Here is a 16,594-nt window from a genome sequence, read left to right on the forward strand (position 1 = left end):
GGAGCAAACAAAGAGTTTAGAGAAGGGGTGGATTTTTAGCTCGGTCTTAAGGATAAATAAGAGTTTCTCATGGTGAAAATGAAGGAAGAATGTTAATATGCAAAGGTGTAATGCATAACAAAAACAAACACGTGGACCAAGGCAGCTTATGTTAGGGCTCCAGACTGGTGGAAAATGTGGCTGGAAAGGTGGGTGAGGGTCACACAGAGAAGCATTTTGTAAGACAGGCCTTGAGAAACAGAAACTGGAAAATCTAAAGTGTCTTAAACTGATGGGGAAACCACACTTAAAAATGTGGCTGCAGGGTTCTAACTGCCTACGGAAAAGTTCGAACAAGGTGTCTAAATGCAGGATTTATCAGGATATGCAGCCATTCATTAGTTCAAAAAACATTTACTGAAAGCTAAACATGTGCCAGGCTTGTGACAGCCCTGGGGGATGCAAAGAAAAATAACCCACAGCCCTAACTTCAAGGAGTTTGAATGTACAAAGTGCAACGTGAGATACAAACAAAGAAACTGACAACAAAGTGACCAGTGTTATAATAAGTAAATGTGCAAGATAAGTTTATAACTTTCATAAAGGGATAATAAGCAACAACAACAACAAAGGATTGGAAGCCTGGTTACATGCAGATCATCATAGATGAGAAAGCAAAAAGGAGAAAAGGAGGGCACAGACACTGATTTACCTACCCTGGAAATCTTACACCTAAGAGGCTGATCCTGGCTTCTATTGGAGGGTAGGAAATGAAGGTAGAAGCAGAGGGGGCACAGGGCTGGAAGTTCAGGCAGAGGAGACAGGTAGGGCCAAGCTTTGAAGGACAGTGTATGTCACACCCTTGAGGAATAGATGTGAGACATGGGTTGTAGGGTATGGATTAGAATGCTACCCAGTATCCTAGAAGCTTAAAAGATAATTGTCTTGGATTAGCAAAAGAGGCTGATTTGGTATGATAATGTATTTCCAATCCATGGTTTCTCTTGTATTATACTATTATTACCTGTACAACTAGCATAATCTGGATTGTGAAAGAATGACTCATCTCTAGAATGGAGGTATCAGATTCTTTTGCCTTAAAGTCTTACAACATAGGTACTGCTCAGTGAAGGCTTACCATTCCAAGCCACCAAAAACTAAGAAATGTTTGAGTGGGAAATATCAGGTTAAAACATTATGGATACAGGGCAGGGTGTTAGGAATGGCAGAATAAGAACCTCCAAAAATGCATTCTGCCATAAAGGCATTAACAAAACTGACAAAAATTATAAAAATCAACTTTTAATAACTAGAAATTAGCCAAAGGCATATAACAATATAAAGAACATTTATTTAAGAAAAAACCTTAATCTCAGTAACAGCAGAAAGCTTTTAGTCATTTTAGCTTGCCCTATTTCCACTCCCTTCTCCCCCTCTCTTGCAAACCAGCAGCCTTGCAACAATAGAAGTTATAAAAACCAGTCTAGCAGCCATCTGAAAGGACAGACAGATTTAAAGCTCCTCAGAAATTCCTAGCCTCAGATCATTGTCATTATTTAACATAATTCAGAGCTCAATCCCTGGAAAAAGCCCTATTCTCAGGGTATTAGTAAAAAGCAATCAGTGGTAACAGTTTAGGACCACAGCTAACTAAGGCAGTAATATCACTAGAGCAAACAAGATCTGCCCAAAAACTTAAAAGGAAGATGTAAGAATGAACTATCCACTGGGGGCTTTGAAAAGCTCTGATATATTCCTGGGGCTCTAGAGGGCCATAGGCATGTGTAGGAATGTTTGGATATCCAAGAAAGACAGGAGGCCTGAATCTCTCACCTCTGGCTGACCTTGAGGTCCTGTACAAGCAGGAAGTAAAGGCTAAGGGAGAGTTGTCAACTGTGAAAGCATTGAAGACATACCTCAACAAACTCACAGTCTCTCAGCCAAGAAAGATGTATTGGTTCAAGAAATTTAAAAATATCTCTGTTCACTTGCTGAGCTCTGCTCATTTGCTCTGTTCACTAAGCTAACCAGGCACAGTCTTCAGCTGCTGTGCACAACAAGGAATAAGGACTTTCCAAAATTAGTGCAAGAGAGTCATTAAATGAACAAAAAGCAGTAGCAGCAACAACAACAACAAACAGCGACAACAAACCCTGGGAAGGGGGGATACTCTGAGTTACCTCATCGTATTACTTTAAATGTCTGTTTTCAACAATTACGACACACACAGAGAAACAGGAAAATATGGTCCATACACAGGGAGAAAAAAGGTCAACAGAAATTCTCTGAGGAAGCCCAGATGTTGAATTTATTAGACAAAGACCTTAGGTCAGCTATTATAAATGGTATATGTATAAAAAAAAAAAAACTAAAATAATCCACTTTATTTAAATGAAAAAAGAAAGTATGAAAACAACATCTCAAAAAAATGGAATATCAATAAGGAAATCGAAATTATAAAAATAAGAACCAAATGGAATTCTAAAGTTGAGAAGTACAATAACTGAAATGCAAAAATTCACTAGGATAGCTCAACAGATTTGAGCTGGCAGAAGAAAGAATCAGTAAACTCAAAGATAGAGCAACTGAAATTATTCACAGGAGAAACGGAAAGGAAAAAGAATGAAGGAAAATGAACAGAATCTCAAAACACAGAAACCCATTCTAATCACGGGAAAAAATATCAGACAAGTTCCAACTGAGGAATAATGTACAAAATACCTGATCCGTTTTTAATTTTTCAAAACTGTGAAGGTTATCAAAACCAAGGAAAGTTCAAGAAAGTATTTCAGCCAAGAAGAGTCTAAGGAGACGTGGCTATAAAATATAATGTGGCATCCTGATGAGACATGGGAACAAAAAAGACATTAGATAAAAATTATAACAAATCTTTGGTACAAAATGTACCATACCAATATAAGATGGTAACAGTAGGGGAAACCGGATGTGAACAATATGGGAACTCTAGGCACTATCTTTGCAATTTTTCTGTAAATCTAAAACTGTTCTAAAATAAGAAGTTTATTTTTAAAAATCAACAAAGCCTCAGAGACCTGTGGGATACCGCCAAGTATACCAACATACATATGATGGGAGTCCCAGAAGAAGAGAGAAAGAAATGGGCAGAAAGAACTTTTGGGGAAATGATGGACAAAAGCTTCACAAATTTGATGAAACACAGAACTGCAGGAATACAGAAAATATTAACATGGGGCCCATCTAGAGATGAAGGCTTGCTGTAACCATATAACTTTCTCTCCTTTGTACTCCTAGGACAATTAAGTATGTATATGTGAGGAAGCGGCAACTTCCATACCAATTTCTGTGCTTGTCTGGTTTAGGTTTGGAAAGAATCTTGTGATAAAATGATTCTTTAATGTCAACTTTGGAGGCTAAAACCACCCCAATGCCAAAGGAACTGACCATTTTTAAGGAAGGAATAATGTCACTAACCTGCTTTCTGAAAATTCTGCAAAATCATCCTGAAGTTCAAACTTGTGCAAAACTTCTCCAATTAGATAGCCATTGGAAAATGCCTTTGCAAATGACTTGGGACCTGAATTTTAATACATAGAGATAAAAAAGTAAATATAATGTTGTACATAAAGCTTACATATTTTCATTATATATCCATAGAGGAAAACTCTGTAATTTAACTTGAACTCAGAATGCCATGAAGATACTTCTAAAAACATCTTTTAATAATCAGATGAAAATACTGAAGTTTAACAACAGGCATCTTATAAAGATCCCTGAATAACTGCAGATCAGTTCTTGATAACATATGACATTTTGAAAGCAAAGACAACTTTTGATCAAACCAAACACAATCAATAAAATGTATAACCTTAGATCTAAAAACAAACCTTCAATGTATGTTATAAAATTATACTCTAATACCTTAGTTTTCAATACAACCTGTGGATGATGATTTCATATTCTGGCCAAGTGAGGTACAATCTAACATCTTTAAACCTCAAAACTTAATTTTAACCTTTTTGCAATGGAACTTTTACAAAAATCATCTGCACCTTCTTAAATAAAGCCTGCTGAACATAATCAAGATTTCCCTTGGTGGTTCTGGGGTTTAGTCCAGTCTCATTGGTGTCCTGTGCAATGATGGAGACCTCCCAGGCTTTGGAGCCGAAGATGTCTATGCTGGAATCTTGTCTCTGCCTTTTACTAGCTGTGCCACCTCTGCTGAGCTGCTTAAGCTTCCTAAGTTTCTGTCCTCTCATCATATCTATATCTAACTTGGAGGGCTATTTTAAAGATTAGAGGTGATGTATGAGAATTCCTTGGTACTATGCCTGCCACATAGTATGCGCATGATGAGTGCAGGAAAAAAAAAAGAAGTGTTAAACAGAATTTGCTTCCTTTAAAGGTGTCCTTAGTTTGGGGTCACTTGTATTTTTCGTATGAAGTGAAGCATATAGGGTTACCTGGTATTCAAGAATGATATACAAAATCAATACATAAAATATATTATCATAGGACAAAGCGATCATCTCGCAAATGATTTCAAAATCCTCCAAAAACCTTCAATGTGTTTCTATCAGAGTCCCTTAGGCAATAGCCCTTTAAGCAATGCTAAATGTCTATAAAATACTATATTTTATTGCAATGTCACAAGCTCATTCATACTGAATTGTCCTCATTTATCTACTTCACTATTAATAAGGTGGCTCACTGAAAATGAAGAAAGAATAATTTCTTCATGATTTGTAGAACTGCTGCTTGGCGTCTGGTTGCAGGGAGGTGAGGTGAGTTGCACCACAAAGACCACCACACAGAGCCCTTACTCAGAAGACTTCACATTATCATAAGGCTCTTATATATCTGACACCAGCCCACAATTTTGCCCAAAGCTTTTCTAATATCTGTTCTCAAGGTATTGTATACTCTTAATAGTACCCCAATTCTTAGGTTAAATCAGTATAATAATAAAGCAGTTTAAAAAGATGTCAACTCTTCTCATTGATTCTGTTTACTCGGGGTGAGTTCCTGAGCCATCTAGCACTAGAAACTATTGGCTCTGCCTTCTAGCATCATACAGCAGTAGTCTTTGAAGCAATTGAAATCCAAACAGCTCCTTCTGCCTGTGAAAGGCAGAGATATGCCTTCTCCTCCTGCTGAGTCACTGCCGCTTTCTCCTTTCCTCAGAGAGCTGCCACTGCTGGCCTCCAACGCTGTTCCCTGGTTTTCAGCTGCCACCACTGTGCCATCTGGGAGGCTCTGGCTGTGCTTTGAATCTCTTCTATCTGTTGTTTTCTCCTTTCTGCTTCTTTCCCTTCTCTCTTCTATAACCCATCCCTATTCTTAGTTTTCTGAAGTGCCATTGGACACATACTCATCGTCAGACTATGGAATCCTATTAAAAATCTAAAGAGTATTACTTTGTATTTGGGGGCTGCTGTTATGTCACCTTAAGGTGGTCTCGTTTCTCCATTCCCTTTGGATTTTGCAAGTTACTTGTTATTTCTGTGGCTGAAGACCTGAAATCTAGCCTGTGAATAACTGGGGAATAGCTGTATCCTAGTCCATCAGTCTCAATTTACCAGGCAAATGGTCTGTAGCAAACTCATTGCTACAAAAAGGTCACTAGAAAAATAAAATCATAATCTACTCCCTTTGACATGGCAGGACTTATTAATAAGGCAATTCTGATAAGGATAAAATAGAGGCATTTTTGGATATAAAGGTCAAAGAAGAACAGTAAACACATTATTTTACTGTCAAGTAGTTTACTATAAATAAATATGAAAACGTGCTTCCAGCTCTGTGTACATTAGACACTTTCAGGTTTTTTTCTTTTTTTCTTTTTTCTTTTTTGCACTACAGGAACACAGAAGAGAACCATGTGTGAAGAACCACAGCAAATGGCAAAAGCAACAAAGGGAAAACATGTAGAAAAAATGAAAGAGGAGAAACAAGAATACATGCAAGAAATTAGATGAAGAAAAACATGAAGAAAAAGCAGATAAGCCTGGAATATGTAGATTAAGAAGTATGAGAAGGAAGATACGAAGTCAGAGACAGAGAGAGAGAGAGAGAGAAATGGAGAGAGGCGAGGGGAGAGAAACAGCAAGGAAAAAAGAAAACTCAAAGGAAAAATTATGTTTTCCCCTTTGGTTTATCAGATTTTCCTTTACAGTAAACATTCTGGAATACCATTAACTAACTGCATGATGGCCACCTCTATAAGTTAATTTGCACTCACAACTGGAATTACCTACGGGAAGGACGAGGTGGGTTGACTCTAGGATAGGAACAATGCAGAATATGAGAAGTAAATCAAGCATGGGAGCCTGGTGACAGGCTGAGCTCTAAAATGATCTACATCTGGGAAAACACTGCTTTGCAACCCCTCAGCCATGCCTCCAGTCTTCCAAGCCACATGTCTGATCCCCATCTCTAAAGTTTTCATTTGCTGAAATCTTTGATGTGGGCCTTTGTGAAAGGTCTACATTAGGTTGGGCCAGAGGGCGGAATGGTCTATGTGCTCCTCCACCTGAGCCAGCTGGAGAAAGCACAAAAGAAGATAAGTCTTCCGCATTCCAAATGGTAATGAGGAGAGCATGGGCTCTGGAGATATATTCTCTGGTTTGACTTGTATACCATTTATAAGCCCCTGGACTTTGGATAGTTACACAGCCTCAGTTTCTTGTCTTTAAAAGAGGGAGAGTGATGGGTTCTACCCCCTGAGAGTTAGTCTGAGAATTAAATGAGATAATGGTATGTAAAGCGCTTAGTATAATTCCTGGCATATAGTAAATGCACAGTGATCATTTTATTGTTATTATTATTGCCTCCTAATTGAAGACAATAGGTTATATCAATTATACAATTGATAAGCTCAGTAATAGATCCTCAATGACTACAGTACAAACATCCTTATTTAAAGGTAACTCAGTATGCAGAGAACAAATATTTGACCCTGTCCTTAAATTCAGATACAGGCCTATTCTTGGGGCCAGGTAAGCTATAACACTTTCACCAGTCTGGGGAAGCACATGTAATTAAACATAGTTGATTCTTATAGCAAACCATTTGAGTGGGAGAAAAAAATACAAAAAAAAAAAAAAATGCTTCACAGCATCTCTGGTCAAGTTTTGCCACTGAATGGCTAAAGAGATTTGGGAATTTGGGGATTGTAGATAAGGGGCTACAGACCTACACATTCTATGCTAAATAGCCTTTGCTCCTCCTTTACTAGAAGAGCAAAGACCTAGCCTAGGTTATCAACTACATTTAAAAAGCCAAGCAAATTTACTTTCATTTGAAAGAGAGAAAAGCAGGTGCTGGTGACCGGGCACTGGCCTGGCCCCATTGGGCCCTGGTATTCCTAGAAGCTGGCCTAGCACTCACAGCTAGACATTGGCCTTCTCCTGCTGAACATAATCAATTTCACAGCACACCAACACAAGACAAGGCTACTCAGTGACCTTGGTGGATTAAGACAAAAACAACATCCTTCTGTAATCATGTCTGAACTCAGCCCAAAACAGTATTGCCCAAAATACAAAAAAATGACTAAATATCATCCCCCTATTCTGACTGATGTGAGTGGTTGCTGCTTTTTCTTTTTCCTTGTTTTGTTCTTCTCACTTCCTAGATAAGATTTTTTAAGATACCCAACCATGGAGTTGTCTATGCTTCCCTTACAGGATCCAATTCAAAGCAAAGTACTGCTTCCTTGAGCCCTCCGCAAAAAACACCTAACACAAACCCAAATTTTATAAGGCTTTTCTAACTTCCTCTTCCTGAGACGTCCCACAGCTCCTCATGGTATGTGTTGTAACAAGTCAGTAAACTCAGTTTTGTTCAACTACAGGTGTATCCTGTGCTCTTTGGCTGGAGGACATTGATAATTCCTTTTCTTCCAGTGTAGCACAGGTTATTTTGCTGTCCTTTTCCGCATGATGAAATGGTACTGTGGGTTATAAAATTAGGAGAATGTAATTTCTGTTAGCACGTGATGATTCCTAAGACGGCCCTTAAAGTAATAAAGCAGAGCTTCTGAAATCACAAAGGTGAGGATCAAAGCACCCAGGGTGACCTTCTCAAGATGAACAAATCCATAAGGTTCAGTTAAAAACAATACTTTACCCTACTTTTGCCTCACTCATGCATTCTCATGTAAGAACTATTTACTAAGTGCCTATAATGTGACAGGCACTGTAATAGGCAGTCTTCTAATGTTAGAGACAGGAAAGTAGTTGAAATAATATTTACTGAGTATCTAGATTTAGTATAGATGATAGGCACTGTGGTAGATATTTTCCATTTGCAATCTCATTTGATACCCTTCCAAATATATAGCAATTATTATTATTACTTCTCAGGGTATAAAATTGGGAGTAGAGATCATTATTTCTAATTTGGATATGACAAAATCAAGACTTAGAGATACTAAACTTTCTCAACCCAGTTTTCTCTTTATTGGTTCTTTGTTACTATTGATAACAATGTTTAAGACTATTTGAAACAATAAAAACATGCATAATAAGGTATTAACAAATTTCAATATAGCCCCATCCAGAATCCAAAAGAGTATGGACTGTCTTAAACATCCATTTTTACAAAGAATTTGATCTGTTCAGTACATAGAATTCAGATGCTTCTGTTCATTTGTGGGGAATGTTTAGTTAGGACATTCTGATGCCAGTTTCTTCTTAAGGTGAATTCATAGGCATTTTGTAAAACAGAGGCAATGCTTATTCTTGAAAATAACTGAGAGTTTGTAAAGAATTCTACAAATCTCTTAGTAACATTATTCTACAGTGCTTATTTTTTATTATAAAAACAATTGCTTGAATTTCAGATGTGATTTTGCGTTGAGCAACTTTTTGTATTTTAAGACATTTCATTAACATATACATCTAAGCATTATTTTCCAGGACAAATGGCCTAGTTAAACTTAACTCACTAGAGATCCTTAGCTTTAGTAACATAGATCTGAATCTCCTTATGTCGACACTAATCAAGCCTCTGGTGACTCCCAGAAACCTCACTAAGTGGAGAAGACTATTCTCAATTGAGGATCATTGAAATTCATTTTCTTACTGCTGATATTCAGGGTAGTCCAGGCAACACAAAATTCAATATGAGATGCTTTATCCAAATTGACTTCTACCCTTCAGAATAATCCAGAAATCAATAGGCTTTAGCTGCCTCTCCAGTGACAGCAATGCATTCACTTGGCATTCTCGTTCTGTTTTCTTTGTCCCAGCAAGCAACATATGGACTGAACCATTGGTTAAAAAACATTAATAAATCCACCTTTGCCATTTAACCCTATAGGAATTACGTTATGCCCTATGAAGTTAAAACGTGCCTGGGTGGTTGAATTTCTGTATTCCTTGTGACTTCAAATTGAACAATAATCTTCATTAAAAGGAGCTCAAATGAATACATTTGGGAGGGTTAATTTTTTAAAAAATATATTCCCTAAGCATAAACTCTAATATACAATACAGTGCTTAAGAGCACTGTTAAAGACCTAGCTTCAAATTCTAGTTCTAGGGCCTATGAAATGGGTGAGCCTGAACAAATTACCAAGCTCACTCAGCCTCTTGTACTCATCTGCACAGCTGGGACAAGCCTCTTAGAGCTTTTGTAAAGACTGAAAAAGAAAACCTGTGTAAAAGGTTTAGCACAGGGTCTGGTGTAAGTACCTAAGTGCTCAAGAAGGGATAACTTTTATTATTTTTCTTCTTCCATTTATAAACTTCATTAGAGAAAAAAACTCTTATGTAACCCCCCAATACCTTAAGATGCTTCCTATATTTCAACCAAAATGTTAAACCTCTTTTTCTCCTATTTTGTCATGTGACGTCTGATCTACTTTTTTGATTTTTGCATCTGTAAGACTATATTGTACGTTCAAATTATAAAGGCAATACAAGCAAAAAACCAAATAACATAGATGTATTTACAAAGGTCAGCAATCTTCCCCTATCCCAGGGAAACCAATACCAGTACACTGGCTTATATCTTTCCACACTTCTCTCTATACTTACACCAACCACAAAATAAAGAGTCATGTGTATACAGTCTTCAACAGCCCTGTATATGCCTCTCCATACTTTTCTCTCATACATCCTCATGCAAAAATGGAATTATACTGCTTACAATAAGCTATAATTTTTGTATTTCACTTGAGCATTCTTTAGGTCAAAAGTTATAGTAACTAACTCATTTGTTCTAACAACTGCATAACAATCCACACCATAAACACAGCATCATTTACCCAGATATTCTACTATTGAAGAGTATTCAAACTGTTTCCATTATTTTTTTCTTTTTGCCCCTACAATCCATGTAGCAATAAACACCCTTGTTCAAATGTCCTTACATATTGGTGATTTTCTTTTTGTGTGATAGTTTCTGTAAAGTAAGATTTAGCATTTACTATGTCTTAGGGACTATTCTAAATGTTTTACATTTACCATCTCATTTAGTCTTGTCACAACCCAATGCAATATTATTATTACCCCTATTTTGAATATCGTAAAATTTAGGTAAATAAATTGCCCAAGGTCACTAGCTAGTAAGTGTGAATAAGTGATTTCAACCGAAACAGTCTGGCCTCCAAATCCTCGCCCTTAATAGGCTCCTTATCCAGAAACTGCTCAATTACTTTCCCCAGAGGTGGTAGCCACTTACAGTCCTTCCATGAAAGTTCCTATAAACCATTCTAAGCCTTCCATTTTACACCACAGAGTGGCTTATCTAATGACCAAAATCAACTGACAGTGTGCTTCTTAGGTGCACAGATCCTACCTTGTTTCCAAACACAGTCGAGTGTGTTCCCCATAGTCAGAAAAGTCTTTTACAATATGGAATTTGGTTATCTCGGGAAATGTCTCTCTTTAGACTCCTCTTAGCTGTTGGGATCAAGAAATGAATATATATTGCTAGTGAATGGGATGCAGAATACTGCAGCTGTCTCTACTGACAGCTTCCAGCATTATGCTTTGGGAAAGTAGACATTGGGAATTTTCCATTTATAGTTTGTTATTTAAATTCTTACTTAAAATGTGTCCGGTCTTTTAATCTTCATGGAATGAAGTAATTCTTCCTCCTCCTCTCAAAACCAAATTCCCCAAACTGATTACAATTAGAATGGCATACTAGTGTTTTTATATTTCTTATGAATTTTATTTACTTTTCTCAAAAGTGTTCCAATATGCAACAGAGTCTTAGGGATTTGAGCAAAGGGTCATTAATAAAAATCATTAATCAAGTAAATGAACCAAATTCAGCTATTTGTAACTGCTTTTCTTCGGAGGAGTATACCTTAAGGGCATGATATTACATCTTGGCTCCTTTGGTGAGAAAGAAATATGAAAAGAAAAATGCTAAATGCCATCCTGAGATCAGGATTATATTTTAGGTGAGGAACACAGACACAAGGGATGATCATAGGATCCTGGGGTAAAAAATTACTGCATTTCCCAGAGAGTGTGTGGGTGTGGTGGTTTGGCAAAGAAAAAAATCTGGGTTTTATGCCTCAAGAAAGGCAACTGAAGAAGCTCCAAAGTTAAAGATCCTAAATGCTGATAACAAATACTTTGTGGCTGCAGAAACACTACTGGTCTAGCAAATTCTGTGGGTGACTTAAGGTTGAATTGGCGCTATAGCCCCTCTGGTAGCAAGCTGGCATTATGCAAGGATGCTTCTGGGGAAAACAGACTGAAATGATTTGCCCTGAAAACCTCTTGCTTTGAGCAAAAACCGTACCAGCTGGAAAACGAACTGTTTAAGAAACAAGAGAAAGAAGTTGAATGGGGTGTAGTGCTATTTTGGAATTACTTGGTTGTCACAGAAGGTGTCAGCATGTAAAACTGCCCTCTGTGGGTGCGGGATTTAGAAACTTTCCGTGACAACTTCATGGCTGGGATAAAATCAAGTTAGTGAAGAAGGTCAGCTTTGGGAAGAGCGAAAAGTGGTCAGAAGTAGTTAATGTGCACATTTGGAGCTAAAACTGCTGAAATTTGTAAATGTTAACACATTTGGCATTAACTCAGTTCACACACACCCCTCTCCTGCTAGGTAGTTAGGCATGGCAGGTATGATTGGATCTATTTTATACTGGAGGAAACACACTCGGAGAAGTGCAACTTGTCCAGGGACACATCTAGTAGTGCGGAAGCTGGCTTTCGGGTTTCATATTTCGTTGGTTTGGTAGCACACCACGCTTATGAGTGTGAAGGGAGCAATGTCAGGGCCAGACTACAGAGTCCAGAAAATTCTTCTCTCCATAGGAGCAAGGGAGCCCTCCCTGAAGTCTCTGATGGCTCGGAACCACGGTAGGTCAGAACCTGCGGCGTTGGGACCACCGTGATGATGGATAACTCTGAGCTGCAGAGTGGAGCCAGGGGAAGCCCTGCAGCAGCTGAGGTGCGCCAGATTGGGCAGCTAGCACCTGCCCCGCCACTTTCCATCAGCGAGCCGCGCTCCAGGCCCCGCGCCCCGCTCGCCCCCGCCTGCTATCCTCAGGCTGTGACACTCACTCACGGTCTGGGACACCTTCAACTCCTGGTTGAGCCACTGGCACAGGATCTCCGACATGGTTCGGCCTCGCCTCCCACCACAGGCAGGTACCAGGGACTCGCGGGAAACCCAGTCCGCCTGCCAGCCCGCCCGCGTCCTCCTGTTGCCAAGGGCAACCCGTTGCTAAGGAAGCGTATCCAGGCCAGAGCCAGGGGAGAAGAGGGGGGCCAGAGCCCAGACGAGGAGGACAGAAAACCGTGCCTTGCCCCCTGCTGGCGGGTAAGACCCGGCTGTGCGCAAGCGCAGTGGGCTCCGAAGCGCTGGCCGCGGCGGTGGGGACCCCCCAGAGCGCTAAGTGAGCAGGAGTGGTGCCCGGAGGGGGCCAGGCAGGGAGCTTCTGGACTGAGCAAGGGGTTCTTGGACAAACAGAAAGAGAGAGAAAGAATCTTGATTGAAGGGGAATGTTTTTCTTCCTGTTTGTCTCTTAAAGAAACCTATGGAAGCCCCTGCTCTCATGACAGCGGTTTTGTCATTAACTTGCAAATTGCCAGTTTTAATTGCTATATTGTACGGGCTATCCAGACAGGGACAGAGGAGGTCTTAGTCATCTTTTATTCTCAGAGGTGGTGTAGGTCCTGATCCGCAGCAAGCATTCAGTAATTTTTGTTGGTGGTGACAGTACTAACAGAGTAATTCATATCTTTATATTGTTTTGAGAGGTGAATATTTAATGAACTTCTTTTCTGGTCGGTTTTGCCTTCCAGATAATATTTTAAATTGTAGTTTGAGAAAGACTCTCAGCTTGCCCAAACCTGAGTCAGGCTCCTCTGAGCCCTTTTCTCTCTGAGCTTCCACCTTGAACTCTGTCCTTGTCTCCTTTGTCAAGTTTTAGCAAAAATCCTGCTAGGTCAGTTTAGTGAAAATCCCCCACCCTCCATATCTGATCTAATTACTCATCCCTCAACCCTGATAGCTGATCATTCTGGCCTGTCTTCAGCAAGGATCCTGTCAAGTCAGTTTAGCCTTTACCCCTGATGTTTCCTCTTAGTAGTTTTACATCCACAGACCCCAGCCCAGCCTCTTGGCTGTAAATCCCTGCTTTTCCTTGTCATATTCAGAATTAAGTCTCCATTCTATCCTCGATTGCAAAACTGCACTGCAGTAACGAATGAAGTCTTCCTTATGGTCTTTAATGATGGTAAGAAAAAATTTCCTTTAATAATTTCTAAAAGTTTAGAGGGAATAATGGGAAAAATTATATACACATATAATAGTATATGCATGTATGTCACACATATAAGGAATTTTCTCCCCAAAAGCTTGGATACATCAAATTATGATTCTTTTAAACTGTAGGAATAATAACAGTAATGTCCTAATAGAAGAAATGTCTCTTAAAATTAATCTGAAATTGGCCTGTGTGTCCTGATTGGTTAAATGTTTGGTACTATTTCACTGTTGGCTTAACTTTGAAATCTCCCATTTCATGAGTTTCCTCATACCCAACACAGCAGGCAAAACTAAATACAATGGGAATTCCGAGGGAGATTTATTGCCAACAGAATTGGAGCCTGATGTATTTGATAGGTCTCACTTTAGAGTTATCCAGATTCAGAAGATTATAAGATTCTAAACAGCCTCTACAGCTTGGGGAATATATCTAATGAACTTTTATCCACTGAAAATATATCATCCCTGAAAACGCTTCTAAGGGGTGAATACCTGCCTAGAAATGACCTCCACGTCACTCCTGCTATTTGTCATCCCAGGAGTATATTTAAATTCAAGACTAGTGTTACACACTTATTAAGAAGTTCCAAACTTTAGTTTCGGTCTGTAGAGCCCAGGGGACAGAAACCAGTGTTTTCTAGATTGCTGAAAAAATTGCTTTTGGGGAAGGATGTAGATGAGGTGCATCGAATTCCACAGCTGCACCAGAAGAAAATGTCTGAGCTTATAACCCATCCATAGATATGTGCTAGTATTCCTACATCAGAGCAAAATATTTCTGTGCCCATCTATAGGAGCTGTTTGGTTGTTTGTTGTTTGTTTCAAAGAGTTATTTGTAGTGTTTGTCTTTGGAATCCAGCTCCCAATCTGCCAATGTGGTATTTTGGAAAAGAAGTTTATATACAGAATTTAGAGAAATGAAGAACAGACACTACAAAATTAAGGCCAAGTCTTTCATTTCACAAAAAGAGCATGATCATTTTTTTTTCAGTTCCTAAAGCATCCAACTTAAAAATGAGCTGACAGTAAAATATTAATGAAAAATTTGAGCTATTACTGAAATATATGCATTTTACTGTGTTTTTTTTTCTTGAAATTGCAAGTTTTAGTTATTATTCCAAGTTTACCATTAAATCTATTGTCTTTCCATTGAAATCTCAGCTCTGGGTAAGGTTTCTAGCACTAATCATGTTAGTATTTTGTATTAATATGATAAATGACTTGTTTCCCCATGTGGAATCAGTTGGGAGAGGAGATGATTAAAGAAATGGACAGTTTTCCATTTGTTTTTGAGATGACATCCTTATTGTTTTTTTAATAAATTTATTTTATTTAATTTATGTATGTATGTATGTATTGGCTGTGTTGGGTCTTCATTGCTGTGTGCAGGCTTTCTCTAGTTGCCTCGATCAGGGACTACTCTTCATTGCGGTGTGTGGGCTTCTTATTGTGGTGGCTTCTCTTGTTGTGGAGCACAGGCTTCTAAGCGTGCAGGCTTCAGTAGCTGCAGCATGCAGGCTCAGTAGTTGTGGCTCGCAGGCTCTAGAGTGCAGGCTCAATAGTTGTGGTGCACGGGTTTAGTTGCTCCACGGCATATGGGATCCTCCCGGACCAGGGCTCGAACCCATGTCCCCTGCATTGGCCCACTGTGCCATCAGGGAAGTCCTCCATCCTTATTGTTCTTTAATAAAAAATTATAGAGTATCTGGGTCTTGCATTTAATCGTAACTATCACAGCAATTTTAAAACCAAATGAAAAATTTATGTTTTAAACCACTACTGGTCACTTATTTATAATCCTTATTTCTCCTTCATAAATAGTCGAGGATGGATTATAAAGGGTTATTTTGAGACCACAAGTTGGCTTGAAAAGTCCTGCTATGTACTGTAATGAGACACATCTTATTCTTTTAAAAAATAATTGTAACATTTTCTCATAGATAGAATTTTACACTATCAATAAAGCCCAAGCTTTGGAACCAGACACACATGCCTCCAGATGTCTGCTTTTGATCCGAGTATCTCTTCAACTATGGAAAAACTACTTAACTTCTGAGACTCAGTTCCTTATCTGTAGAACAAGGGCATCAATATTTGTTTGACAGAGTTGTGAGAATTAATTGAGAAGCTGCACATATTAATGTCTGACTCACAGTAGAAGCTAAATGTTTCTTTCCTTTTCTCCTGAGGCTGTATGAATTTTTCCATTACATTCCTGGCTGGCTTACTTTTGAGTGGTTTAGATTTGCTAAGAATATTTCAATGTTTTTGAGACATTTATTTCATAAAGCTGCTCTTTATTTATGACTAATTCAATATTTATACATACATAAGAATATATACATAGACGGATTTTTAGAAAATCTTATTTGGTCCTCTACGTATGTTTCGCATGTATTTCTTCATTTCTCTCTCATCACCTTAGATCATTCTCTCATTCCCCCTCCTCAGCATGTTTTGCAATGGCCTTGCTCACTTTATATTCATTAATTCAACAAATGTTTCCCCTAGTGTCCACAATAAGCAGCCACGCTAGATTTCCCCCATCTCTTCCCCTCCAGTCATTCTCTGCAGCCAGTCCAGTTCATATTCTTTCTCTATTCTTCAACTCAGACACTTTCATGAATTTCATGAGAGCAGCATTTACTGACTGTGGGTTTTGACCTCTTAAAAGAATATGTATTTCCGATAGTGAATGAAACAGTGAAGAATGAAATGGAATAGAAAATATCAGAGGGCATTTCATGTAGGGAGGGTGAATGTGGGGTGGGGGTGGAAACATTTTTGGAGCCACTGTCCTAGAGGAAAAAGACCCCACTGGAGGTTCTTTACAATCTAGCCTCAATCCAAACTTAACTGTAAGCCACAAATGCCCATTGCACAGCTT

General features: G+C 38.7%; 1 protein-coding gene across 1 annotated transcript in view; it reads right to left on the minus strand.

The window, feature by feature from the left end:
* SPEF2 (sperm flagellar 2) overlaps positions 1–12,555 on the minus strand; it is a 161,567-nt gene extending 149,012 nt beyond the window's left edge. Inside the window, exons 1-2 of the mRNA XM_057709137.1 lie at positions 12,498–12,555; positions 3,433–3,535 (exon numbers count right to left, since the gene is read on the minus strand). Coding sequence (XP_057565120.1) covers positions 3,433–3,535; positions 12,498–12,555 — 161 coding nt within the window. The remainder of the gene's footprint in view (positions 1–3,432; positions 3,536–12,497) is intronic.
* Positions 12,556–16,594: the final 4,039 nt, after the last annotated feature.

This window comes from Hippopotamus amphibius, chromosome 15 (assembly GCF_030028045.1).
Source record: "Hippopotamus amphibius kiboko isolate mHipAmp2 chromosome 15, mHipAmp2.hap2, whole genome shotgun sequence".
Taxonomy (NCBI): domain Eukaryota; kingdom Metazoa; phylum Chordata; class Mammalia; order Artiodactyla; family Hippopotamidae; genus Hippopotamus; species Hippopotamus amphibius.